Below are 24,461 nucleotides of genomic sequence, written 5' to 3'. Positions count from 1 at the left end.
TGAATCAGGATCTTTGCATGCCTAATAGGGCAGGACATCTATTTATTCCTGTTCTGGGAGGGAATTGAACTTGAAGGGCCAGCTCTTCTGCTGGCGTTGCTTGGCGCTGCTGAAGTAAGCACAGCCCCCTGCTCCTCTCTCGTCCCCCATCCCTAAAAAGGGGGGTGACCTGCTGCGACAGCACCCCGACCCCGTCGCCAGCCGAGAGGCTCCTCTGAAGCGATGGTTTTCACCCGGGGCGTGTTGGTATACGGTGTCCGGACAGATCCTGCTCCTCTACATGAGGAATTTGCTGCTGGTCAGGGCTGGAAGGAGGAAGAGATGGGGAATGTGCTGATGTTATCGGAGCTGTGGGAGTCTGCTCAGGCCAGCACAGGCTTTGCTCTGTACTGGGCTCGGCCGAGCCCCTGGGGATTTTCGCCGTGTGTCCCAGCCAGGCGGGAGGCAGCTCCCGCCCCGGGGAACAGGCGAGCACGAAGCGCTGGCTCCCTTCCGTGGGGCCGGACGCTGCAGCTGGTGTGGTTCCTCCCCAGTCCGCCCAGGAACTGGTGCCCCGGCTCGGCCGGGAGGGAGATGGGGTGGGGATGGGGCTCCTTCACCCCCACTCCACTCATTTTTATCTTGTCCCTATTTCTCAAGCTGTTTTGCTCAGATCTCAGTTTTGAGTGCAAAATAGGCACAGGCGGTGCAGGGGGTAAGAACTGCTGCCCGATTCCCCCGCGTGGGGTCGAAAGTGGGGACTGGAGGAGGGGACGCGGCCCTGGGTACCACGAGCCACCATGGGGGCTTCTCTCTGACCCCCTGTGTGCTCCCCGCGGCTCAGTCGCGAGCTGGGGGGGACAGACCCAGGGCCCTCCCGGTCTCCCCCATCCCATTTCCTCGGGTCAGGTAATGCACTCCCAGGAATGGTTTAAGTTGTGAAAAGCAACAGGCGGGGGGGGGGGGGGGGGCAAAACCTCGGCAGCGAGGGGTGAGAGCGGGAGATGCTGAGCTGTGAAACACCTGGCTGCGGGGGCGGCATCAGCTCACGGCACGACCTGCAGCAGGCAGCAGTAAACGGGTGCCAGCTCTCCGCTGGAGCAGAGAGCGAGAGGTGCGACCTCCCCGGGAGGCAGGAGAAAGCCGAGGAGAGGGAAACCTCCAGGCCAGGCTGAACTGCGCCGCGGCAGCCGTGCCACAGCCCCTCCGGCAGCGGCCTTCAGTGCATCAACACCCGCCGGCACCGGCGGGGACGCGCGCTTGGAGCTGCGGGTGTGAATCACCGCTGGAGAGCCCAGCCCTGCCGGGAGCATCCGTCCCACCCGCTTGGGAGATGGAAGCAGGGGGAAGCGGGAGCCTGTGGAAGGAGCGTGACTCAGAGCTGGGATCTGTGTGGGGTTGGGTTTTTTTTTTTTTCTCCGCTCACCATGGTGTTTCAGCTCTCCCATGGTTCCCTTTTCAACCTGGAGCTCCTGGCGCTGAGTTCCCATTAAGGACAGCCCTGCTCCACCATCCCCACTGCTGCCCTGCACTGGGATGCTCCCAGTCGCAGCCTGGACCCCAAAAATCCCCGGGAGGGTGACCCCGAGCTCGGCCGGCTCAGTCTGGGGAGCACCGGCCAGGCAGCGTGTGAGCTCGGGGCTACCCCACCTGGGTCACACGTGGGCAGCCACGTGGTGGTGGGTCCCCGGGCTGGATCTGGGGCTGCAGCTCCTCAGACCGAGAGGAATAACCCCGCGATGCTGCCGAGAGGGTGCCAACCTCCCCCCCCTCCCCCAAAAAAGCACCTTGGAGAGGGGATCACCGAAGCTTGCAACCACTCTCCCGCTGCCCGCATTGGCAGGGTGAAGCACGTGCTCGCAGCCGGGGAGGGGAGCGGGACAGAAGGGGCTTTATTTCAGCTCATCGCCCCGATCTCGCTGCGTGTCCCCCCCCCGAGGATGAATGCTGCCCTTGTGCGACAGCGGGCACGCCTGCGGGCACGCCTGCTCCCACCCCGCACCGGCGGCGCGGCCCGGCCGCGGGCAGGGCGATGGCACGGCCGCTGAGATGACAGAAGAGCACCCCAACGCTGCCAAAGTGCAAACCGAGGCCGATCGCCAGCCCGGGGCTTTTGTCTGCCAAGACACACAAAACCGCCCTGTCTTAAGCGGGAGAAATTGCATCATTAATTACACAAACGAGGCCCTTGTGCTTGGTGCGGCCGCTCCGGCAGCCGGCGACGCTCCGGCCCGGAGCTGCTCGGGACAACCCCTTTCCCTTTGGATCAATATTTCTATTTATTGATGTAAAATTCCCCTTTCTTGCTGCGCCAAGCGCATAAATACTCGTGTTTTGAGGTTTAAAATCCTGGATGGGAGTGGAGGTCTCTGCTCCCTGCCCCGCTGCGGGGTGGATGTGAACTTAAAGGAGGATTTAAGGAAAGAACCTCTCCTCCAGCCGCTTCACCGGCAGTTAGTCGAGAGCATCGAAAGAAGAGATTAAAAAATATAACAACTGTATCTAAAGTCTCTTTACATAAACACCAAACATCCGCAACGTTTCCAGCATCGCAGCCGGATCCGTCCCAGCGCCGGCGCCCACCCCGCAGCATCCTCTGTGCTAAATCCCGCCTGGATGGATGGATCCAGGGAACGAGAAGGGCTCCGGGGCCGGGATCAACAGCGGAGGGAGCTGCCGGTGCTGCCCCAGGTTGAAGGCAGGAGCCGTGGGCAGGGAAGGAGCAGCTGGCATCGCAAAATATAACGCCCTTTTTGCCAGACTCGGCCCCCGCAACCGCAGAGCTACGGCTTTTTTAATTTAATAACCTTAAAAAATATATAACCTATGCGAGATCTCTCGGGAAAAACCCCAGGCTCCCTCTCAGTCATCCGAATCGGTGTCGTGGCGCTGCCTGACCCCACGGGATGGGGGAGACCTGCTCCTGCTCCTCTTCCTCCCCTTGCGCCGCGGGGACGGGTGCCGACCGCGGCCGTCCCTGCTCCGGCTCCGCCGACGGGCAGGACGGCGTGAGGGGCTCCTGCCCGAATCCCGACTGCTGGCGGAGGAATCCGTATCGTGCCGACGCCGGCCGCCGTGCCGCGACGTCTCGGGGCGCTGCTGGGTTTTCCTTCGGTGGTGCCTACGGGGATGGAGGGGAAAGTGAGAGCAGGGACAGCGGGGACACCGACAAGCCGATTTTGGGGATGAAAAAGGGATTTTGGAAAGCCAGGAGATGCCGATGGGGCATCCTGATGCCAGCTACAACTTTGTGGCTCCCCTAAATCCTTCATCCCGTTTCCCAGCGATGATGCCCCAGAACCAGGGCTCAGCCTTCATTCCAACTCAGCTACCTCTCATCCCGATCCGGAGAAGAATCAGAGGACGACGGAGCAGCATCCTTCTTGTGATGCTTGTCCTTCTTCTTCTCCTTCTTGTGTTTCTTCTTTTTCTTTTTCTTTTTCTCCTTTTTGGATTTCTTGCCACCCTCCGGTCTGCGAGGAAGAGACCAAGCAGTGAGGATCCTGCCCTACGCATCCCTCCGGCTCCTCCGAAAGCTCACCCCCATCCCTCCCTCCGCGTGGATCCCACCACGTCCCTCCTTGGCCAAGGAGAAGCCCCCAGAAACAAAAAATAAAAAAACCCGAAGTTTTGGGGGGCAAACCAGAGATTTTGGGGATGACTCGAGCAGATGCAGAACAAGCCCGATGCCAAACGGAGCCAGAGAAGCGTTTTGCAAAGTATTCCTCCCCCAAAAAAAGGCCATTTCTGGTGGTTTCCCACCAAAGCGGTGCTCCTCATCCTCACCGTTTCTCCTCCACCTTCTCCTCCTTTTCCTGCTTCTTCTTGGAGCCAGATGTCTCGGGGCTGCTGGAGACTTTCTGGTGCTAGGGTTTGGAGAGGGGGGGGAAAGACGGAGCGAGTTGGTGAGCTCGTAGCTTTGAATTACAAGAAAAAGGGATTTTCTCCCTTTAAAAATTAAATTTCATTTTGGGGAAAAAAAAATAAAATTAAATAAAAATTAAATGAAAATTGGGAAAAATTGAAATTAAAACCCCACAAACGAATGCCGTGCGAACAGGGCGCGGGGAGCTCCTGCAGGTCTCTGCGCTACAACCACCAGCTTCACTTTTAAAGAAAAAGTCCCAAGCGCAGGGGGGGGCTTTTTGCCTTTTTCCATCTTTTTTTTTTATAAACCTCAGGAGGAAGACGTGACCCGCGCCGTACCGTGAAGACGGAGAGCCCCATCTTGGCCGCCTCCTTGTCCTCCTTGGAGAGCATCAGCCGGCCGGCGCTGCCGCTGGGGAGAGACGTCGCCGCAGCAGGGCACGAAATGAAGAAAAAACACCCCAAAAAAAGGATAAAAACGGTAAAATAAAATATCTAATTGCCCTGAAATGGGGTGCGGGACTCCCCCCCCCCCCCCCCCGACCTTGATACCTGGAGCTGCCCAAGCCCACCACCCGGTCCACGTCCTTCTCGCCCCGCTCGGCGCCGTCCCGCTTGCACACCTCGGCCAGGTCCTGCCGGAGGGGGGGGGGAGCACCCTGTGTGTGTGTGTCCCCCAAAAAAATAGAGGGGGGGACAACCCATCTGGCCGGGGGGACGCTGGGGGGACGCGTGGTGCCCCCCTTACCTCCTTGCTGAGGCCGGTGGGCTGCCTCTTCACGTTTTTGTAGCCCCTATAAAAACAAAAGCAGGTGATGGGGAGGGGGGGTGGCTTGCACCCCTTTTTTTTGGGGGGGTGGGGGGGGTGTAGGCTCACAGGGCTGCCATCATGGCCTCCTGCTCGGCCAGGCGGACGGCGGCCAGCTCTTCCTCACGGGATAACGGGGTGGCCGTCTCCTTCTTGCCCTTGGCGTACCAGGTCAGGTCTTTCCCCTTCTGCCACCGGCCCACCGGCGCCATCAGGGAGTTCCCTGTGGGGAGCAAGACCCCCCCCCCCCCAAAAAAAAAATGTCCTTGCACCCAAAAACCTCCATCTGCACCCCAAAACCACGTGGGGGGGGGACATGGACGATGGGGACGGGGGGGGGGTTGGCCAAGGTCAGCCCTTACCCAGGTAGTTTTCACGCTGTTTGTCCGTCTTGACGTCCTCCCAGCTGAACTGGTCCTGGCCCCCCCGGACCCCCCCTCGGGAGGAGCCGAACATGGCGCCGGACCCCACGGGGGCGTCGAGGCGGGGGGGGGGGGGTGGTGACCTGCAAGGGGATCAGCCCTGGGTTTGTGTGTCCCCCCCTCTCAGCGTGCAACCTTGGGGGGGGGGGGGGTCCCCTGGAGCAAATGTGGGTCCCCCGGCGTCTGGTGGGGTAACCAAAGCCCCGGGGGGGTTGCACGACCCAGAGGCGGGAGGGGGTGCACGGGGGGGGTTGCACGGCCTGGGGGGGGGGGGGGTAATTGCAATTGCACGGTCTAGGGCGGGGGGGCGGGTTGCACGGCCTGGAAACGGGGGAATTGCAATTGCACGGCCTGGGAGGGGAGGTCGTGCAGCCCCGGGGAGGGGTTGCACGGCCGGGGGGGCGGGGGGGGCGGAATTCACGGCCCGGGCGATGTTACACGACCCAGGGGAGGGGGGTCACAGCTGGAAGGGGGATTGCACAGCTGGAAGGGGGGATTGCGCGGCCCGGGGCGGAGGGCGAAGGCGGCTGCAAAGCGCGGCCCCCCCCCCCCCCCAGCACCCACCTCGCGCGCCGCTCCGGGCCCCGCGCGCCCTCCCGCCCCGCCCCGGCCGCTACCACCGCGCTCCGCGGCGGGGGTGGGTGGACAGTCTCTGTGTACGCGTGTGCGAAACGGGCGATACCACCGCGGCCGGGGGGGTGGGGGGGAGACACACACAGCCCCACAAAACTGCACCACGACGACGACTCATTTCCCAGCTTTTTTTTTTTTTTTTTTTTAATAAAAATTTTATTTCCGAGGCTCATTTCTTCCAGAACTTCTTGTAGGTGTCCAAATCGATGCCCTCAAAGGCCTCCTCCGTCTCGGTTTTCGGCTTGCTGGGGAACTGCCGCCGCAGCCGGGCCTTGCGCTCCGCCTCAGGCAGCGCGCTGCTGTCCAGGGGCAGCTGAGGGGACGGCGTGAAGCCCCCGGGGCCTCGCCGCGTCCCCGGCCCGCCCGCCTCCCGCCTTACCATCAGGATCCTCTTCGGCTCCCCGTAGCGCAGGCGGACGGTGGAGCCGTCGGTTTTGACCAGGAGGACGGGGTAGAGGCGGCCGTAGAGCTGCCTGCGGAGGTGGGAGACGGAGGCGCGGTTGGAGTTGGCGCGGACGGAGGCGGCGAGCGGCGGCCTGGGGACGGCGGCGAGGGGCAGGGCGCTGCAGGGAAGGCAGGGTTGTGAGAGGACGCCGCGGCGGGTGAAACGACGGAGGAGGCGAAGCTCCATCGCCTCATGAGACCCAGCCCCCGTGGCCGAAGGACCCAGCCGCTCCCCAGGCATCGCCGCCGCCATGCTCACCTCAGCACCCGGCTGGCGGCCGCCATCTCGGGGCAGGCGAGCGAGGCCGGATCCTCCGTGTAGACCCCCGGCAGATGGAGCGGGAGGCGAGGCAGCCTCCTGCGGGGACACAGGGAGCAATCCTGGGGCGGGCGGGGGGCGACAGCCCCGTGTCCCCATCGCAGCACGGCCTCCCAGCTCCCTTCCCCATCATGCCTCCCCCTGCCCCTGCCATGGTTCAGCCCCACCATGGCTCCCTGATCCCCACCATGGTTCAGCCCCACTAACGGCTCCCCCCGCCTCTGCCAATGGTTCAGCCCCATGATGGCTCCCCCCACCCCTGCAACGGTTCAGCCCCATGACGGCTCCCCCCACCCCTGCCAATGGTTCAGCCCCATGATGGCTCCCCCCACCCCTGCAATGGTTCAGTCCCACGATGGCTCCCCCTGCCAATGGTTCAGCCCCATGAGGGCTCCCCCCGGCCCCGCCATGGTTCAGCCCCCCCCCGGACAACCCCCCCCCCCTCCGCCCCCGCCAATGGTTCAGCTCCATACCGCCTCCCCCCACCCCAATGTGGTTCGGCCCAACACAGCCCCCCCCGGCCCACTATGGTTCAGCCCAGGGTGACACCCCCCTCCCCCCCCCCACCGCGCCGTGGTTCGGCCCCATCACGGCCCAGCCCGGCCCGGCGCTGACCTCCCCCTCCGCCTCCATCATGGTTCAACCCCAGGCATCCCCCCTTCCCCCCCTCCCCCGCGCCCCGCACTTGGTTCTGCCCGCCCCGGTGGTCTGCCCCGGCGCCCTCCGCTCACGTGACCGCTCCCTCCGCCGCACGGCGCTCCTCCTCCCTGACGTCAGGGGGCGTGGCAGCGGCGGCGGCGGGAGGGGCGCGGGGGCTGCCGGGATCGATCCCCCCTCTCCATGAGGCGGCTGCGGCTGCGCGGCGCCATCGCCCGGGCGGCGGGTGAGCGCGGCGGGGCCCGACCTCCCCCGAGGGCCCCGACCCCCCCTGAGGGGCCCGTCCTGGCTTGGGGAGGGGGGTGTGGGGCCCGGCCGGCTGCGGGACGCTGGGCCCCTCACAAGCGTCCTCGGCTGAGGGTGTCCGGCCGGCCCCGGGGGGCTGGTCCCGCCGTAGAGGCTCCAGGCTGAGGCGGGGGCTGGCCCTTAGCCGGCATGGGGATGCTGAGCTCCGTCCGGTGCCTGCGTGTGCTGCTGTGTCCACGCAGGACGGCGGTGGGCAGGCTGGAAGCCCGCCGGGCTGGGGTTGTCCCCGTCCCTCCGGACACGCCGGGTCCCCATCGCTGCGCTGCTTTGGGGGGGGGGGGGCTCTGAGGTGTCCCCGTCCCCCCTCCACCGTTTGATGAGCCAAACGGGGATTCGCACGCTGAATCGGTTGGGTTTCATGGGTACCGTGGGAGACGGTGAGCGAAGACAGGGGTTTGGGGGTAAGCACCCCTCAGGTATCCAACAGCAAAGCTCTGCGTGGTGAAACACAACGAAGATGAGGGGAAGCGGGTGGCAAAACCATTCCTGTCTGAGCTTTGCCTCTGTAGACATCTACCCAGCTGGGCAAACTGGCTCAAACCAGTTGGTTGGTTAAAATGGGCCAGTTTTGGGGTGGGACGAGGTCTTGGAGTGGCTCCTGGCCTCACCTGTGGCCAGGACCCAGCCGAGTTCTGCAGTGACCTTAAGCGAGCGGTTCTCGTTCCTCCTGCTGCATCACCGCTCCCTGCAAAGCCAGCAACGCCAGGCGGCGGTGGGACTCATTAGCACTTTGTCGATAATTGTTTCCAGGAAAAAGGTGGCTGAGCGGTCCCGCCAGCTCTGGGCACCGCGGTGGGGATGCTCTGCTCCTGTGTCAGTAACTGCAAATAATTCCCTTTATTTTAAGCAACTCGCTGGCTGTCCTGCACGGTCTCTACGTGTTGGGAAACTGCAAATGGAGCCCCGGAGCTCTTGCCCACCCGTTCCCCGACTGAATGTGGGTCCATGTTTGCATTTGCTTCCTTTCAGATAATGTTAAACTTTGTTGTGTTACCGTAGCTGGGCTGGGTTTTCAGAACCTGTCCCAAAACTTAGAAATGTGGGAGTTACGGCTTTATACCGAACCTGCTAAAAATAGGGAACGGGATTATAATCCTAATCCAGGAGACCTTTCCTGGGGCTCCAGGGAAACTGTCCTATAATCTTCTTTTCTGCTTTGTAAGGGGGCTTTACCTTCTCTTTAAAGCCTCCCTGCTAATCAGCATTAATTTTGTTTAACTCTTGTGATGTCTGTCCTTTGCTTTACTGGTTGCGTCGCCACCTCCCAGTTGAAATCCAGGGTGAGTTTAGCAGGCGGGAGCAGACCGAGAAATGTTCCTCGCCCTCGTGACAAACTCCTGCGTCCTCCTTTGGTGACCACCTCGTCTTTTTGCAGCCCGGCGGGGTCTGCGTGGCCGTTTGTCCTCAGTCCCAGGTGTGGCACCTCCCCAAATATGAGGATCTTTATTAATTAGCCATGCTGCTCTCTTGCCGATCGACTCCAGCCCGCTGTGGGTTTGGTGATGTGTGGTGGTTAGGCTGGATCCAAAACTATTTTAGGAGTAACCCAGTGGAGGTGAGAGACCCTCTGTGCTAGATATTTGCCGATCGGCTGCTCTGAAAATGCCAAAATCTGAGCAAAGGGGAAAAAAATTGAGCTTCTGCTCAAAATAAATACGTACCTGTAATGTTACTGCTGCAAACAGCTTGAAAATGTGATGTGCAAATGCCTTCCTGGGCTGGGAACCCAACAGGAGGTTTAAAAAGCCCTGTATCTACCAGATCTGGTTTCTCAGGCTTTTTTGGCACTTTACTTGTGGTTTTTGAGGGCTTCAGGCTGCCGGAGGGAGAGGAGCTGTGTTTGAGGGGGCCGGGGAAGCAGAGGAGCCCAGTGAGGGCAGCGACGGTGGTGTGCAGACCGGCTCGTTGTCGTCAGCGGCTTCCCAGGGTCAGGGCGCGCGTTTAACCAAATCTGACGGTGGAGGAGAGGGCACCCGCTCCCACCCCTGCGCTGCTCACGTCTCTGGGCAGAGAGCGTCTCTTCTCTTCGCCCTCCCAGGACGTCTTTGCCCTTCACCTCTCCATCCCCGAGCAGCTTCCCCCGAAATCCCGCACTGTGCCGGGTGGTGGGCACCTTCCGAAAACACTCCGTGGGAGCTGTTTTTGCTCTGGGCTGGCACAGATTCCCAGTTTGCCAGCCGGGTGTTTGCCGTCTGCCGCCCATGAGGGCCCAGCCCCTTCATCTGGCAGTGGAAAGGGCTTTTTCCCTTTAAATTACATCTTGTTTTCCTCTGCAGATCTCCAGCAAAAGAGAAGGGATGCATTTGGAGGGAGGGAAGAGGAAGCACCTGCAAGTCCCTTCATTTATTTTTAGCCCATTTCCCAAAGAAGTGAGACCTGTGATTGCAACCCCTGTGTCTTTTCTCACTCTAGTTCTGAGTATTTTTGGGGAAAAAAGGGAGTAAGGTAAAGGAGAACATCTCCATCTTCCCCTGACGCCCCTCCAATGCCCTCTCTTACGAAACGCACCACCAGCACTGGGATGGCACAGACCCTGCAGGGTCCCACCGCGGAGCTGCCGGTGCGGTTTGGAGGCTTGGGTTCGGATCTGCGTGGGCAAGAGAAGGAGTTTCCCTGTCACCTTCGTGGTGGATAAGTAGCCTCGTCGTTGGGCTGAGGCAGAGCAGTGGCTGAAGGCAACAGCTGTGCAGACTTCAGTCCGAAAGAAGAGGAGCGTTGTCTGTAGAAGGTGAAATCTTGGCTAAAACCAAGATTGAGGGATTTCGTGGAAGAGTTGCCTCAAGCTCACAACCGCTGGCTGTGTAACGGGAGCGTAGAAGTGTTACAGCCTGGGTTTTATGCCCGAAGCGCATCGAGGCTGTCTAAGACCCCATCCGTTCCTGGCGTCTGTGGGCACGCGTTTGTTGGTGACAGCAGGCACGTGTCATCCGTGAGGTTACGTGCGGAGACAGGGACGGTTTTGCTGTTTGCCGAAGCGCCGGGCCGGCACGTGCCGGCACCCGTCAGCAGCTTTACCAGCTGGGAGAGCAGGGAGCGGAGAAGAAACCACGAGAGGAGATTAAAGACCAGCCAGCGGTTTTCATTGGCCATCTTAAAATTGCGGCTCGGTAATTAAGGCTTTAGGCAGCTTACAAATAGCCCAGCTTTCTGCCGGCTCGCTCGTGTTGCGAGCCTGTCGGCGCTGCGAGGAGCTGGACTTCCTACCTTGGCTGAAAGGGAGTAAAAGCAAAAGGTAAGGATGCGTTGGAGGCTGCTCCCGGCTATTGCTCTGCCCGTTCCTCTTACCCCTTCCCGGTTTGTCTGGGGTTGAATGAAATGATTGTACATGATTCAGGCAGCTCTAAGTTCCCCTTTTGCTATCGGTACCTGCTAAAGTGTGGATGAAATTTTTGAGGAGGGAGAAAGGAAAGCTTTTTTTTCCCTCTAGCTGGGATGTGAGCGTCCTGGCTGGGATCTGCAGGCAGGGACCGGGACTTGTGCGTCCGGAGCAATTCTTGTTGGCACAGCCGGATCACGGTGGAGGGGAAGCTGTGAAACGCTGGGACGGAGTCGGTGCTGCCATCCGAATGTCACATGCGGGGGCTTTCGGCAGTGGCTGAGGAAAGCGGCCGGCCACGAAGGAGCATCGTTTGGGAGCAAACGTGTTGCAAAGTGCGCTGGGATGACTGGAAGGCAACGAATTCTGTGTAGCTCCTCTTCTGGAGTGTTTCGCAAGCAATGGTTAGGGCTCACCCGTTTTATTTATATGGGTGAGAGGAGCTGGCGGGGGCAGAAGAGAGGGAGAGATGCTTTGGGCAACTCGGCAAGGGCCCCTCTGCTTCCTTGCTGCAAGCGCTGAAAAGCATTTCGCCGGTGAGGAGGTGCGGGAGGGTGTGCTTTCCTCTTTCAGTATTGAGCATTTAGCCAAAACCTGTGATATTTAGAAATTATCAAACCTCGAGGGCTAAAGAAAAGGCAGGACTTGCTAGAGTTTGTTTGGCCTCGTGTTTTTCGGATGATGGAGCCTAATTCAGCAACACGGCCGTGCACATACGCTACGACTGCTCCTCCGAGGTCCCCAGAGAAGGTCTGGTCTGGTGGATCTCTGGGGCTGCAGCACCTGGAGGACGCTAACAGCAAAAAAAAAAAAAAAAAGACAGTTTTCTTTTGGGTGGTGATTGAACATGGGTGTTTTTACACCCACATTAGCTGCTGCTGGCATCTATTTAGGCTTTGTGTATTAATACCCCATCCTTTTGTACAGGTTTGGATAAACTCGGACAAGTACAAAGCATCCTCAGGGAACGGAGGGAAAACTCGCGTGATTTGCTAGCTGTGGCGCTGCCTGATAGGGGTCTGCGCGATCGCAGAGCCGCGCAGGAGGGATTTAGGGATGAGGAGGTATCCGGCTCGCGCAGACTGGGGTCAGGGAGGCAGCACGGCTAGATTAGCCAGCTGCACGATCCGCGGCTGATTTTGTAAGAGACGGCATTTGGCTTAAGGCTGTTTAAAAAGTGATTTGTAAGGTCAGGGTGACATTGCTATGATCTAATTTAAAATGGAAAGGCATTATACTGTCTGTCAGCTGATTGCTCCTGAGGCCACACCCAGTGATGAGGTTAAAAAAAAAAAAAATGCATTTCCAGGGGCTTTGCTGCTTGCGGAAAGTAATTGTAAAAACAATTAGGATAAGAAATTAGCTAGGAAAAAATAGGCTTGTTTGATTTGTCCCGCTCTTGTCATCACCTCTGGTTTAGAAGCTGCTGAATTGCTGTTGATGGATGAGGGTCCCCAGTGGTACCCCCTGCGCTGTCGTACAGGATTTTCTTTATTCACAGGTTGGTAATTAACCTTCCTTCCTCCCCAGAGGGGCAAGCACATGAAAACACCCAATTTTTTCTTTCTGGCTGAAGAAACAACTGCAGAAAGGTCTGTGTGGCCCCAGGCTGCCTTTTTTTTTTTTTCCTGTACCAGGAACCAAACCCTTCTCTCTCGCCACGAGACACCTTCAGCTGGAGTTAGAGCTCCAGGAAATCTGGAAATAAACCCCCAAGCGTGCCCGTGTCCCGGACCGCACCCGTGTTGCTGTTGCAAGGCTTTGGGGTTTAGTGGTGGAGGATGTGCTGGGCTTCTGGGTCTAGACTTCAGTACGTTGTCTGCTTACGGTAGAGGGGTTGCGTGTAGATATTTATCCCCAAACTGATTGGAAACATTTAACTGTCCGCCATAGGTTCGGAGTTTGTACTTGTTAGGATGTAAATGGGCAACATAAGAGGTGCGGTGATCTCGTGGGCATCCCATCCCTCACTCGGAGCTGCCTATGTGTAACGCTGGCTGATTTCTGCCCTTTTTTCTTGCCAGCATCTCCTGCAAACAGTCCTTGAGGCCCCTCCCCGCGAGAGGGAAGTGGCTGTGACTGTACCTCTGTCAGTAAGGACAAGTATTAAGCTGGCATTGCCCAGTGTGTCTGGATGTCCCATGATGTTTCCAGATGCCACCAGGCACAGACAGCATTTTCCTCTTGTTGGAGAAAGTTTTCCCTAGGATTTGGGTCCCAGAGAACAGAGCTAGGACAGAGCTGGCTTGAATTATCCCCGTATAGTGGCAGCTGAAGCCCAGTTTCCTCCTCCTTTGGGTTGTGTCCTATGAATTTAACCTCAGTCCCTCGAGAATGAGTGTTCATGCTGCGGTGATACCCGTCCTTTATGTCTCTCAGGTATTTGTTCCCCAGGTAAGAATTGGCGCCAGCAGCAAAGCAAGGTGAAGCTGTCCTGCTGCATTGCTGGTGGCCTCCATTGTCTGCTTTCCAAAACAATATCCGAGTCCTCAGGGCTCCCAGCCCGGATCTTTTGCAGCAGTACAGAGGTGGCAGCTCCCGCTGTCTGCAGCCAGTTTGCTAATTCAATAGTTCTTTGAACTTCCCTGGTATTTCCTGCACTCTCAGTTACCTCCTGTCAGCTCCAGGCTTGTGATTTCTCATCGTTTCAGATTTGCTTGTAGAAACTTGTATCCAAGGGTAAAGGATAGCTGCTGTTTTGTGGGGCCGAGCACGCCTGGCAATCCGTAGCTGTGTTTTTTCATGGGTGTTTCTAACCAGACGTGTATTTTTCTGTCTCTCTAGCCATGCAGGGACCGAGACCAGTGGTTCTGAGTGGCCCATCGGGTGCAGGCAAGAGCACTTTGTTAAAGAAACTGCTTAAAGATTATGAGAACATCTTTGGCTTCAGCGTCTCCCGTGAGTATCTGTGTGTCTCTGGGGAAGGGCAGCGGAGGAGTTCAGGGCCGCTAGCCCAGAGCTTGCTTCTGTACCTGTATTCGTGCCCCAAATAACGGGCTTCCATGGCTTGCCTGTGTCCTAGTCTGTCTGTGGGCTCTTTGGGATGTTTAAATAAGCCAGGGTGCCTTTTACTACTGGTATGGTCTGGAAATAGCACCCTTTCCAGGTCTGGTGACTCCCCACACCTCTAAACACAGCTCAGAGAGGTGATGAGATTTTTTCTGAGTGATTCTTGACTCTGAAAGTAACAAAATCCGCCCCTCCCGCCCCCTGCTTCAAAAGCCAGTTCTTTCCATCCACCTGCACGAGCTGATGGGGATTTTAACAGCCCAGGGGCTTTTCACAGCCCAGGGGCTGCACACCAGAGTCTCAGATTTAAAATTAAAGAGTTTCGTGAAGCCTGTCTCGTTACCGGCTCAGTCAGTGAAACCGTTCGCCCCATCACCTGCGCACGTTCCTCCTCCCGCCCTCGCTCTGGTGGTTTGTTGACTTTTTCTGCGTCGGTCACTAAGCGCTGGCCAAGGGTCCTTTTGTTCTACCTGGGATGGTTCCCTGTAATGTGAAAACAACCCCTGGCCAGCCGGCTCGGTCCACTCACGCCCACCTGCAGGCAGTGCTCAACTCCTCCTGCGTCCACAACAGAGTAAGTGCAGGGAGTTTTCTTCAGGCAGCTCGCCTTTTGCAATACTAATTTAGTTTCCTTTTTCTTGAGCGGCACCTTAAAGGTTACCCACAGAGCCTGGGCTGTGTCCGCAGCTCATTTGCCTGATTTTTCCCTGGAGCTCTGCAAGGTGTTACCTTTGCAAGTACATTACCAAAATGTTTTTTACTGTCCTAACGCTTTGGATGCTTCAAGTGAAATCCTTGCTTTGAGATCTGTGAGATCCGGATTCGTTCCACCATGAAAGAGCGGATACTGTATGTTTGAAAATTGAATGTTACTGGAGATGGAAAAAAAAACTTAAAATTATCTTTCCTTTTGTTTCATCCTATGCTCTTGAATCAACTGAATCTCTCATCTCACGCCAAACTAAATCTTACCACTTTCCCCAAGGGGTTTTTTCCCTGAATCTCCATAGGCCACTCAGACCTTGGCAACTGGTGCTTTATAAAAACTTAACAGGTGATCAGAGCCCTACTGCGTTCAGTTAACTCCTGCCAGTCCTAAATAAAATAATCGCCGTTGCCCTCCACGATGACCATCAGCTCCTTTTTGGTTTGCAGAGCACGTGCTTAAAATAATACTAGTTTGAACAACTTCCAACAGGGTTCAAAGGCTGTCCAGTTTATTCACCTACCTTATGCAGGAGTTTGCCCTTATTCGTTAAATCTGGCTATTTTAAGCACCTACGTAGGTGCCGCACGATCTTTTAAAATGAAGATAACTCTGTGAAGTAGGGCACCACTAATTCCCCTGAACTGAGGTCCGAATAATGTGTCTAGGATTCCACAGGAAGGCTGTAGCAGAGCTGAAAACTAAGCCCAGCCTGCTAAGTCCCGCACTGACCGCTCAGCCCCTAACCATCTTAATTGCTTGTTTTCACATTATCTAGGATTCTTCGATTAAAGGCCAGTCCTGCATGTCGTTGTGTGTTATGCCAGCTGATTCCAGAAGCTTTGATCATTTTAAATAGAGGATCAGCTTACTATGTGATTTGGTTAATCGGCTGCGTACGCGCTTTTATTTCTTTGATACTATTACTTCCTTGGGTGATCTACAAAATTTACAAAGCTGGTTTTTGCTTACAGATACCACAAGGCAGCCAAGACCTGGAGAAGTGAATGGCAAAGGTGAGTGTGTTACGGTTGGGCCTGTCTCATCGGACTCGGCAAATAATTCCTCTGAAAAATTTTAAGTTTTTATGTGAAGTGCATGCATGAATCCCCATTGGCAGATAAGCTAGTCCCACGTTTATGTTTATAGGCTGCATTTCCTCAGGCAGACATTCAGTAAGGATATATTTGAGAGTGTGTATGTGCATGTATATGTGTATATAAACATGCATATGTACGAGCACTTTTGTTCTTTATTTCAGTGGCAATGAGACCGTAGCCATTTACCGCTGTTCCACAGCATTTGCCATGCATTGGTGAAAAGATAACGAAGAGGGATGGATTTGGCAGAACAAACCCAAAATTTAATTAAGTGATGAAATGTTAACAGAGGCGGCGCGTGTGCTGCCGGTTTTCTTTTCTAGACGCCATCTCTGTGACTCGCTGGCCCGGGTTTTCAAAGCGGGGCTCTCCGTTTAAGCGCCATCGTCCGTACTTGGTCATTGAGTGGCTTGGTTTTCAAAGCGTCAGGTAGCTCTGGTGAGGTACCTCAAACGCACGCTGCTTTGGAAAATGCAGCTGCTTAATGAGATGCCTTTGCCTGTATGAATGGCTTGTGTGCAGCTGGCCAGCTGCTTTTCTGTTTTCTGGTCTGTTTGCGTATTTCAGAAAGAATCAAATGAGGTTTGCACTTCATTTCCGACGGCAGTTTTCACTCTGAAGTGAAAGGGAGGAATTTTAACGAAAGAGAAACATTCCTTTTTAGTTTGCTTGGTTTTGATGTTCCCTTTTATCTCCCTCTCCCTCTCATCCCGTTCTAGTCTTTAATCATAAATGCTTTCAAATTGAGGGCCTTGGCAGTCCTGCTGTAATGTGTCCCACACCTGTGGGGAGCAGGGGGGGAGCTCCCCCCTGCACCAGCAAGGGGAAGGGTATGAAAAAGGGGGCCCAGCAGCGCGTCTGGCCGCACAGAAAGCTCCAAACCATTTTGAGCAGGTGTCTGGGCAGTCGGTGTGGAGAGGGGATGCTGTACGCAGTAATTAGGAAGTAGGCAGCTGCTGTCTGCCAACGTTTTCCAAAGCAGATTTTAAGGTGCTTCTCCCCTAAGCACCCACGGGTGTCATTTTGACCAGGAAACCTTCAAAGCGGTTAATTTCTCATTCTTTTTCCTGTTTTCCCTATCCAGATTACCACTTTGTGACCAGAGAGGAAATGCAGAAAGAAATCGATGCTGGTGAATTCATCGAGCACGCAGAGTTCTCCGGAAATATGTACGGGACGAGGTATGCAGTTCAGCCGCTGTCGCTGCTGAACCGGCTGGTGCTGGGAGCTGAGATGATGGTGAAGGAAAAAATATTTTACCTTAGTGACACTGTTTTCCCCCAAACATGCAGATTCTTGCCATAAGCAAAGCCTTTCATTTGAGAGCAGGGTCCTTGTCAGCTTTATTAAGACGGCAAAATTAACTCTTGCAGAGAGTTAGCTCATCATAATTAATCATCGTTGCGTTATGAGATTCTCTATAGCCTCCAGTGTTTGAGGGCTGCTGAAATAGTTCATTTGCTTAACACTTTTCTTGCACAGGGGTGATTTTCACAGACTATTTATGCTCCTTATTTTCCAAGTGCTTGCAGAGAGTAGTGGGCAGAATGGAGACTTACTCTCACTATCCCTGCGTTACCTAATGGTCTGAATACGATGAATTCGGGAGCAGAAGCGACGATGTCTGTGTTGGCTGTTGTGAAGCAAGGATGCATGCTGCCTTGGTAAAGTGGCTGCTTATGAATAGATAAATCGCATGTCAGCTTTAACTGGGGTTAAAGAGTTAGGTGGATTTTAAAATAGCATTGTCCTGGGCATTGGAGCCAATGATCAATAAAACATTAAGCTGCGATGTTAATTAGACGTCAGATATCTTATGTAATTACTGTGAGAAAATTGTGGCACTACAGTAAAGGACCTGCTAAGGAGGAAAGTTGAATGTTTCCTGAGATGTTTAATTAGTTGCATTAAAGAAATTTGCCTGAAACGCTTTTCGGGAAGACTTACATTTCTTAAAGAGCTGAATGTGCTTTTTTGAGGATTTTTTGGAGATGGCAAAGTTAGCTTCAGAGGATGGTGTCCTTATGGGAGGTGCCAACGTAAGGCCCGCAGGCTGAGCATGCTGTAGGTGTACAGCTCTGAAGGAACGGTCGGTGATTTTGCATTTCAGTAACGTAGCTGTTTTAATGTGACATGCAGAGGCGTCGCTGCTGTCGCCGCAGCGGAGGGCAGCCTCGCGGGGGTCTGGCCGTGCTCCCTCTGAGGCTGATGGAGAGGCACAGTCCCCTCCTCTGGCCTTGCTACCTCCAGTGTCACTGGTTTGGCAAGAGAAGCGAAGTCTGACAGCTCATCTTCCAAATACACAGCACCAAGGAGAAGCCAAGTTCAAGCTCCTTAATCCCTGGCTTCATCCTGTGTAGGACAGGCTTCGTTCCTTTACATATGTCCTGCTTAATCCAGCCGGCCGCAGCGTGGAGGAGACGGCTGCTTTCTGATGTCTGATACGTAGGTAGATTTTGGTGCCTTTTCCCCAGGGTGGGTGCTGAGAAGACATCTCTCCTCAGACAATTTCCTTGAAATTTGCAGGAATTTGATACTTCAACCAAATTAAATGATGTGCTTGGGTTTGTTTCTGAGGTGCTTTTCTCCCTGGCCCTCGCTTTCATCTTTGGTCCCCTCTGCATATTCACGCTGCCTGTGCTCTGGTGGTGGGCACGCAGGGTGAGAGGCTGAAATTAGCCCAAACCATCTCAGCGATAAAGACCAGTTTGCAAACAAAATAAATACAGAAACTCTCCAAGCCTGTGTTTCCTCTACAAGTGCCGAAGGATGTTTCTAATCAGATGTGTGATAAAACGGGGAGAGTCCCTCATGCTTATCAGAATAGTTGAAGTTTTCGCCTATCCTTTCTGCTCCCTAAATCCCATCAGCTAATAATAACGAATACCTAAAAATTGCTTAATTTAAGAGCCCTGAAAGGGCCCTGTATGTGGGATAGCACTGAGTCCCACCCACAGAAATCAGAATCTCTTTGAAGCCGCCTTAAATTAGAGGCTGAAATCAGAGTGCAGGCATGGGGTCTCTTTCTTGGGGCTCTGAGAGCTGCTGGCTCTTTGTAGATGGGTTGTAGCGGGCGTTCATTGATACCTGGTGATACCAGATGAAGCCTGCGGCTCTCACAAGGCAAACCAAGCCATTTTGGGGAGTTGTTGTAGATTTGCCCCCAAGGCTGCCTGTCTGCCTGCTCTCCCTCACTGTCCTGCATGAGGAGCTCACAGCGCCGCCGTGTCAGGCTGCTCCGTTGCTCATCTCTGTTCGCTGGGGTTTTTCTGGGCTTGCAGGTTCCCAGAAGTCTTTACAGCTTTCCCCATCTCGGCTCTGCTCCCTGCTCCTCCGAGAGGCACCTTCTCTTGTGCTGCCTCTGTCCTCTCCGGCTGTGTTTGCAGCGAGCCGTCATGCAGCCGTGGCACCCATGGGTTCAGGACTCTCCTCCGTCTGTGCTGTCACATCTTCCTCTGCTCACACCCTAACAGCAGCAGCACCAGGGCCGCAAGCAGCTGCTGCGTGACACCCATGGGTGCTTTCCCTCTGTGCCGGTGAAGACCCTGTCTTCTCCAGCTGGCACAGCCAGGAGTGGGGCTGGTGAGAGCTGTGGGATCCTGAATCCTGTTTCGCTGGAGCTGTGACTCCCCTTTCCTGGGGTGTAGGACAGCACAAGAACATTTGTTTAGGGGAGTCTGTTTTCAGCAGATCTTTGCAGAAGGCATCAGGGAGCAAACCTTGGTGGGGCAGGGTGACAAGGTGAGGTCAAAAGAGGTGCCCTGGGTACGGGCAGGGAATCGAGCAAGTTGGAGGCTGGCTGTAGGGCAGTGTTTTCTCTTAATCTCTGCTTCCATTGCATGACCTCAAAACCTGCAGTGCCACCTCTAAGCTTCTGGCAGGGCTTCTCTCCACACTGTCCATCATACCATGGAGCCCTGGCTTGAAGGAGAATCTGTACCCAGCATTGTGAAAATGCTGACTGAAAAGCCTCCCCAGAGGGCTGCTACCCCCTAACTAGTCCAGGTACCTCCAGTGCACCAGGAGAGAGTTGGTGTTGCTGCTTTTCAAGGGAGAATTGTAGGCGTTTGGGAACAAGCTTGAGGCAATTCCCCCGTGTTGAGGAAGAGATACTGTCTTTAATGACATACGAGAACCACCACTTAAAAAATATTTTCTTAATTGTGCATCTTGCGACCCAGGCAGGAGCATCCATCTTCATCAAGCATCCTTCAGGAGAGTGCCTCGGTACAGAAATCGGTGGATCTGTGGAGAAGGGAAGTTCTCAGTGTTTCTTTGGTGAAGGTTGCTCCTGTGTTTGTCGAAGGCAGGAGCTTTATGGACCATACCTGATCCATGCTGCTCAGGGGATAGTTGCACATCATCCGTTTCCGCACATTATCTGTTTCCACACCTTCCATCGTGGTTTTGCCAGCCTCTCTAGCAGGAGACAGCAGGTCCCTGCTCTGCCCCAGGGACCCAGAGGATGCTTGGGGAAAGAGAAACTGTTTAGCAAGAGCAGTGCAGGCTCTCTCTTCTCTCCGGCTGCAGTTTGGGCACCGGGCAGCCCTGTGAGGTGAAGAGCTGCCCCTGGAGGGACACACACCAACCCCCCCGCTGCTATGGCTGGACACTGACCCCTTCCCTCGTTGCTCTGTCCCCAGTAAAGGTGCGGTGCAGGCTGTTCAGGCCCAGAACCAGATCTGCGTCCTCGACATCGACATCCAGGGCGTGAAGAACATCAAGAGGACAGACCTGAACCCCATCTACATCTCCGTGCAGCCTCCGTCCATAGACATCTTGGTGAGCGACCGCCTTCCTTTGCCGTTAGGCAGTTAGAGGTAATCAGCGTCTTGCTCTGAAGCGATGGGGGTTCCCCCCTCGTTGATTCATCTGTGTGTTTTTAAGGGCCATAGAATAGGGTGGGAGGATGTTTCTGAGCATGATTACCTCTGCCCAGTCAAACTCCCCAGCCTCTGGCTCCCAGGGATAAATCTTCCTGTGCCCTGTTTTTTCAGTCCCTCCTGGACAGTTTCCACACCTCGGCGTGTTTGCCTGTGTTGGGTTACAGACTCTGTTGTAGTGTGGCCAGCCTTAAAAGTCATTAGTTGTGCTTATGCTGGGGAGAGGAGATTTTTGAGCTGAGACTTGCCTCCAGATATGAAAGCTAAACCGAGGGAGGGTGGTTCTCTGTGGCACCACAAATCCTATACCCCTCTGGTCTTATGGGGCCCTATGTAATACCGTAGTGTGCCTCTGGGAGAAGTGAAATCACTGGCACAGTTCAGGGAGGGATGCAGACACACAGAGCGTCACAGAATGGTTTGGGATGGAAGGGACCGTTAAAGGCCATGCAGTCCAACCCCCCTGCAATGAGCAGGGACATCTCCAACCAGATCAGGTTGCTCAGAGCCCCGTCCAGCCTGGCCTTGAATGTTTCCAAGGATGGGCCATCTACCACCTCTCTGGGCAACCTGTGCCAGTGCCTCACCACCCTCATTGTAAAACATTTCTTCCTTATATCCAGTCTGAATCTCCCCTCTTAGTTTAAAACCATTCCCCCTTGTCCTATCGCTATTGGCCCTGCTAAAAAGTCTGTCCCCATCTTTGTTGTAGGCCCCCTTTAAGTACTGAAAGGCCGCACTAAGGTCTCCCCACAGCCTTCTCTTCTCCGGGCTGAACAACCCCAGCTCTCTCAGCCTTTCCTCATGGCAGAGGTGTTCCATCCCTCGGACCATTGCTGTGGCCTCCTCTGGCCCCGCTCCGACAGCTCTGTGTCCTTCCCGTGCCGAGGATCCCCGAGCCGGACGCAGGGCTCCAGGGGGGTCTCCCCAGAGCAGGGCAGAGGGGCAGAATCCCCTCCCTCGCCCCGCTGCCCACGCTGCGGGGGATGCAGCCCAGGAGACGCTTGGCTTGCTGGGCTGCCAGAGCACGCTGCCGGCTCATGGCCAGCTTTTCATCTACCAACATAGGCAATTTGCTGAAGCCATGCAAGGAGTCCGTGGCAGAGAAGCCCGTGACTTTTGGCTCTCCCCTCTTGCTCAGTAGATCAGGCAGTCTGTGCTTCTCATTGAGTTTGTGGAGGAGGAAGCCAGCAGCACCAGATGCCAGAGCCCAGCGGAGAGATTTCATCTCCCAGCAGTACCTGCAAAAAAAAAAAAATACGTGGAGTGGGAAAGAGACCGGGAACCTGAGCTCAGGGTAGGAGATCTTGAGTGAAAACCCAGAGAGATCTTGAGCCAAACCGAATGAGGCCCCTCGCCCTTTGCAGAGTGTTATTTCGTGTGCCCGTGGCCACCGGCAGTAGCAAACGGCCAACAGCACTAGCGCGCGGGGTGGGCGGTGGTTTCTGCGGGCAGCGTTTGGAACACGCATTTCTTTATTATGTTTGTCATTGGATTTAGGAAAAAAGACTACGTGATCGAAAGACTGAGACAGAAGAAAGTTTACTGAAGCGTTTGACTGCAGCCCGCGTAGATTTGGAACTTAGTAAGTCCAGGGGCCTTGAGTGATGTGTGCAGGGAGGGGGGGTGCGTTGGTGATTCAGGAGCTGCTTTTTTGCATGAACGCCTGACGTGTGTTCTCCAGGCGGGGCTGGCAGGGCTTGGCCATCAGCTGAGTTTCATCTAAGCACCGTACTGCATCGTTTCGCACCGCAGTTCCTTGTGGGCGCCTGGCAGAGAAGCGCATTATCAGTGGCTGAAATGATAATATTCAAATGCCACAGGAACTCGGGTCATGCACGAGAGATGCCACAGGGAGGGAACACGTTCTCCTCTAACTCTGTCCTCACCTCCTTCCCTAGGTAAAGAGCCTGGCCTGTTTGACTTGGTCATTATTAACGATGATTTAGAAAAAGCCTATTCTGAATTGAAGGAGATACTCCTGGAGGTGAGTCGTTTGGGGCTTTTTCTGCCTCGCTCCCCAGGCAGGCGTGACGTCTGGGCTGAGCAGGGGAGGGTCTGTCTGTAGGCAGCCACAGAATTGTGACCACATGCCCACGCTTGATCTATTTTGAGCTGCTGAGTGACGTAGTTGAGCACAGGTCACGTACGAGCGATGATGGATCAGTGGCCTAAGAGCGGGAAACGGATCCAGCGCGATACTGGGCAAAATAAACACACATCCCTGGACAGTGGGGAAGGGGATCAAACCTTCCAAACCTCGCCTTGTCCCTAAAGGCTCGTGCGTAAACCCTGGCCTTGGTGCTGTGATGCTGTGGAGCTGGTCTGAGGAGATGATGGCTCATGGTCTCCAGAGCTGTGAAACTATGAGGTGTTCCCACAGAGCGGCAGACGCTCAGTTGTTTTCCTGATCTCCTTGCAGGAAATCAAGAAGACCCAAGAATCCAGGAAGTCCTGAGCTGAGCTTGCTTGGACGTTTTAACTTTGCACATCATTCCCGAAGCACGTCACGCCATTTTATTCCGAGAGACATTCCCTTTAGGCTGATCCTCCTCCCAAGTTACTCTAGGATGTTTCTATTAAAAGGAAAGAAAACGAAACCCGGTCACGCTTGTGTTTGTTCGCCACACGCTCGGCGTGGGCTCTCCCAGGTTGGTACCGCAGGCGGATGCTTCAGGAGCGACTGCGCGGCATCGGCTGCCGAAGGGCGGAGCCGTGCTGCCAGGCTGGAGAGGAGCTGCCTGGGCAGCTGCGGCGCCGGCCCACGCCTCGCGATCCCGCTGCGATATTTGTGGAGGTACGCGTTGCGCCCAGCTGGTGCCACTCGCAGAAGGGAGCGACGTCGATTTGACGCCTGCTTCCACCTGCAGACAGAGGGGTTCCCATCTTTACTGGCACCTGATTGCCACAAGCGTTGGCATCCTCCTGCTCCCTCTGGTTCCTGCTTCCTTTTGCAGAGCCGGCTACAGCTCCTCCGGGCGTTTCCCGCCATCTGTGCCTGCCGCCCTCAGCCTCTGCGGTGTCTTGTTGTGTCGCTGGGGCAGAGCAGCGCGTCAGCACGGCTCAGCTGCTCTCACCGCAGTCCTTGAACAGGCGGCTTTGTTTAATAAGCCAAGAGAAGGGACCGGCTGCAGGATGTGATCTATCCGCGCTCCTTTTTTCTGGCGGAAAAGTACTGTGAGCTTCTCCGCCCCTCTGCCACCCTGGCAGCGATCTCGTAATTCACATCCACTTGTCGTTCCACTTGAGTTAGGCGCAGGTAGATTTTTAGACGCTCTTATACCTACAGGTTGGAGAAGAAATTTCTTTTCCAAGCTGTGCAGCCTTTTTGGATGACGTGCTTGAGGGCAGCAATAAATCCCTTCTCCTAGGAGGGATCCATTTGATCCAGCCACTGTCCCTCGTGCTGGTCTCTGGCTTGAGACGTGGAGAGCTTTGCCCGACTCGGGCTGGGAAGATGCTTTGCGCTTCATCTCCCCAGCTTTGTTCAGCCTTAACGTCTCGCAGGGTCGCTTGGCCCAGAGCCTCTTGTCCCGGAGGACGCAGGCGGTTTGCGTTTGTGCCTCGAGAAACAGTGAGTCCCGCAGAGCTGCCACCCCACGGGTGGTGGCTTCCAGCCGTCTCCCCCCAAACCCAACCCAGAGCGCGAACGGCTGTACCGTGCGATACCACGCTGTGGTATTTCCTCACCAAAACCACGTCTTCCCGGGGGATGGTTGTACCTTAAACTCAACTCTTGGGTTTCATCCTCTTCATATCCCATCTCTCCAGTTTACCCAGTTGCTCTGCTCCAGCACGCCTCTCAGTCCAGCTCCGTTCCAGCCTCAATGATTCTATGATCCTAATTTACCAAGCTCCATCCTCCACGTTGCAGACACCAATACGCAGAACCAGACCTTGGGCAATCCTTTCAGTACCTCGCTTGCATTTCAAAAGATGAAATTTGATGATTATTTTGATCATTTGCCTCTGTTTGGGTGTTTTAAATATATCTTACAGATTATACTGTGAA

The 24,461-nt window shown here is 55.4% G+C and overlaps 3 protein-coding genes across 5 annotated transcripts; 1 reads left to right on the top strand and 2 right to left on the bottom strand.

Moving 5' to 3' along the window:
- Positions 1–2,476: 2,476 nt before the first annotated feature.
- On the bottom strand, positions 2,477–5,726 carry CUNH1orf35 (chromosome unknown C1orf35 homolog). Its single transcript, XM_087731883.1, has 9 exons — positions 5,641–5,726; positions 5,017–5,159; positions 4,724–4,877; positions 4,595–4,640; positions 4,399–4,481; positions 4,186–4,258; positions 3,766–3,845; positions 3,312–3,452; positions 2,477–3,100 (listed from the first exon to the last, which is right to left on the bottom strand). The coding sequence occupies exons 2-9, from the start codon at positions 5,108–5,110 to the stop codon at positions 2,842–2,844; spliced, it is 930 nt and encodes a 309-aa protein (XP_087588009.1). The 5' UTR covers positions 5,111–5,159; positions 5,641–5,726; the 3' UTR covers positions 2,477–2,841.
- A 94-nt stretch (positions 5,727–5,820) lies between these two features.
- MRPL55 (mitochondrial ribosomal protein L55) lies at positions 5,821–7,267 on the bottom strand. 2 transcript variants are annotated; one of them, XM_087731939.1, is made up of 4 exons: positions 7,204–7,267; positions 6,413–6,511; positions 6,089–6,272; positions 5,821–6,022 (listed from the first exon to the last, which is right to left on the bottom strand). In XM_087731939.1, the coding sequence occupies exons 2-4, from the start codon at positions 6,436–6,438 to the stop codon at positions 5,879–5,881; spliced, it is 354 nt and encodes a 117-aa protein (XP_087588065.1). In that variant the 5' UTR covers positions 6,439–6,511; positions 7,204–7,267; the 3' UTR covers positions 5,821–5,878. The 2 variants fall into 2 exon arrangements, with proteins under 2 accessions (XP_087588065.1, XP_087588057.1); XM_087731931.1 differs by having other exon boundaries at positions 5,822–6,022; positions 7,158–7,243.
- Positions 7,200–23,049, top strand: GUK1 (guanylate kinase 1). Of its 2 annotated transcripts, none has more exons than XM_087731905.1 (8): positions 7,200–7,355; positions 13,536–13,649; positions 15,441–15,482; positions 16,651–16,747; positions 20,210–20,348; positions 21,950–22,034; positions 22,351–22,436; positions 22,872–23,049. In XM_087731905.1, the coding sequence occupies exons 1-8, from the start codon at positions 7,313–7,315 to the stop codon at positions 22,905–22,907; spliced, it is 642 nt and encodes a 213-aa protein (XP_087588031.1). In that variant the 5' UTR covers positions 7,200–7,312; the 3' UTR covers positions 22,908–23,049. The 2 variants fall into 2 exon arrangements, with proteins under 2 accessions (XP_087588031.1, XP_087588021.1); XM_087731895.1 differs by lacking the exon at positions 7,200–7,355 and adding an exon at positions 11,715–12,252.
- Positions 23,050–24,461: the final 1,412 nt, after the last annotated feature.

Source organism: Nipponia nippon, unplaced genomic scaffold, assembly GCF_047370975.1.
Source record: "Nipponia nippon isolate SJK-2023a ecotype South Korea unplaced genomic scaffold, ASM4737097v1 scaffold_1, whole genome shotgun sequence".
Taxonomy (NCBI): Eukaryota; Metazoa; Chordata; class Aves; order Pelecaniformes; family Threskiornithidae; genus Nipponia; species Nipponia nippon.
Note: the sequence above shows the minus strand (reverse complement) of the source record. Positions and strands in the feature narration are given on the sequence as shown.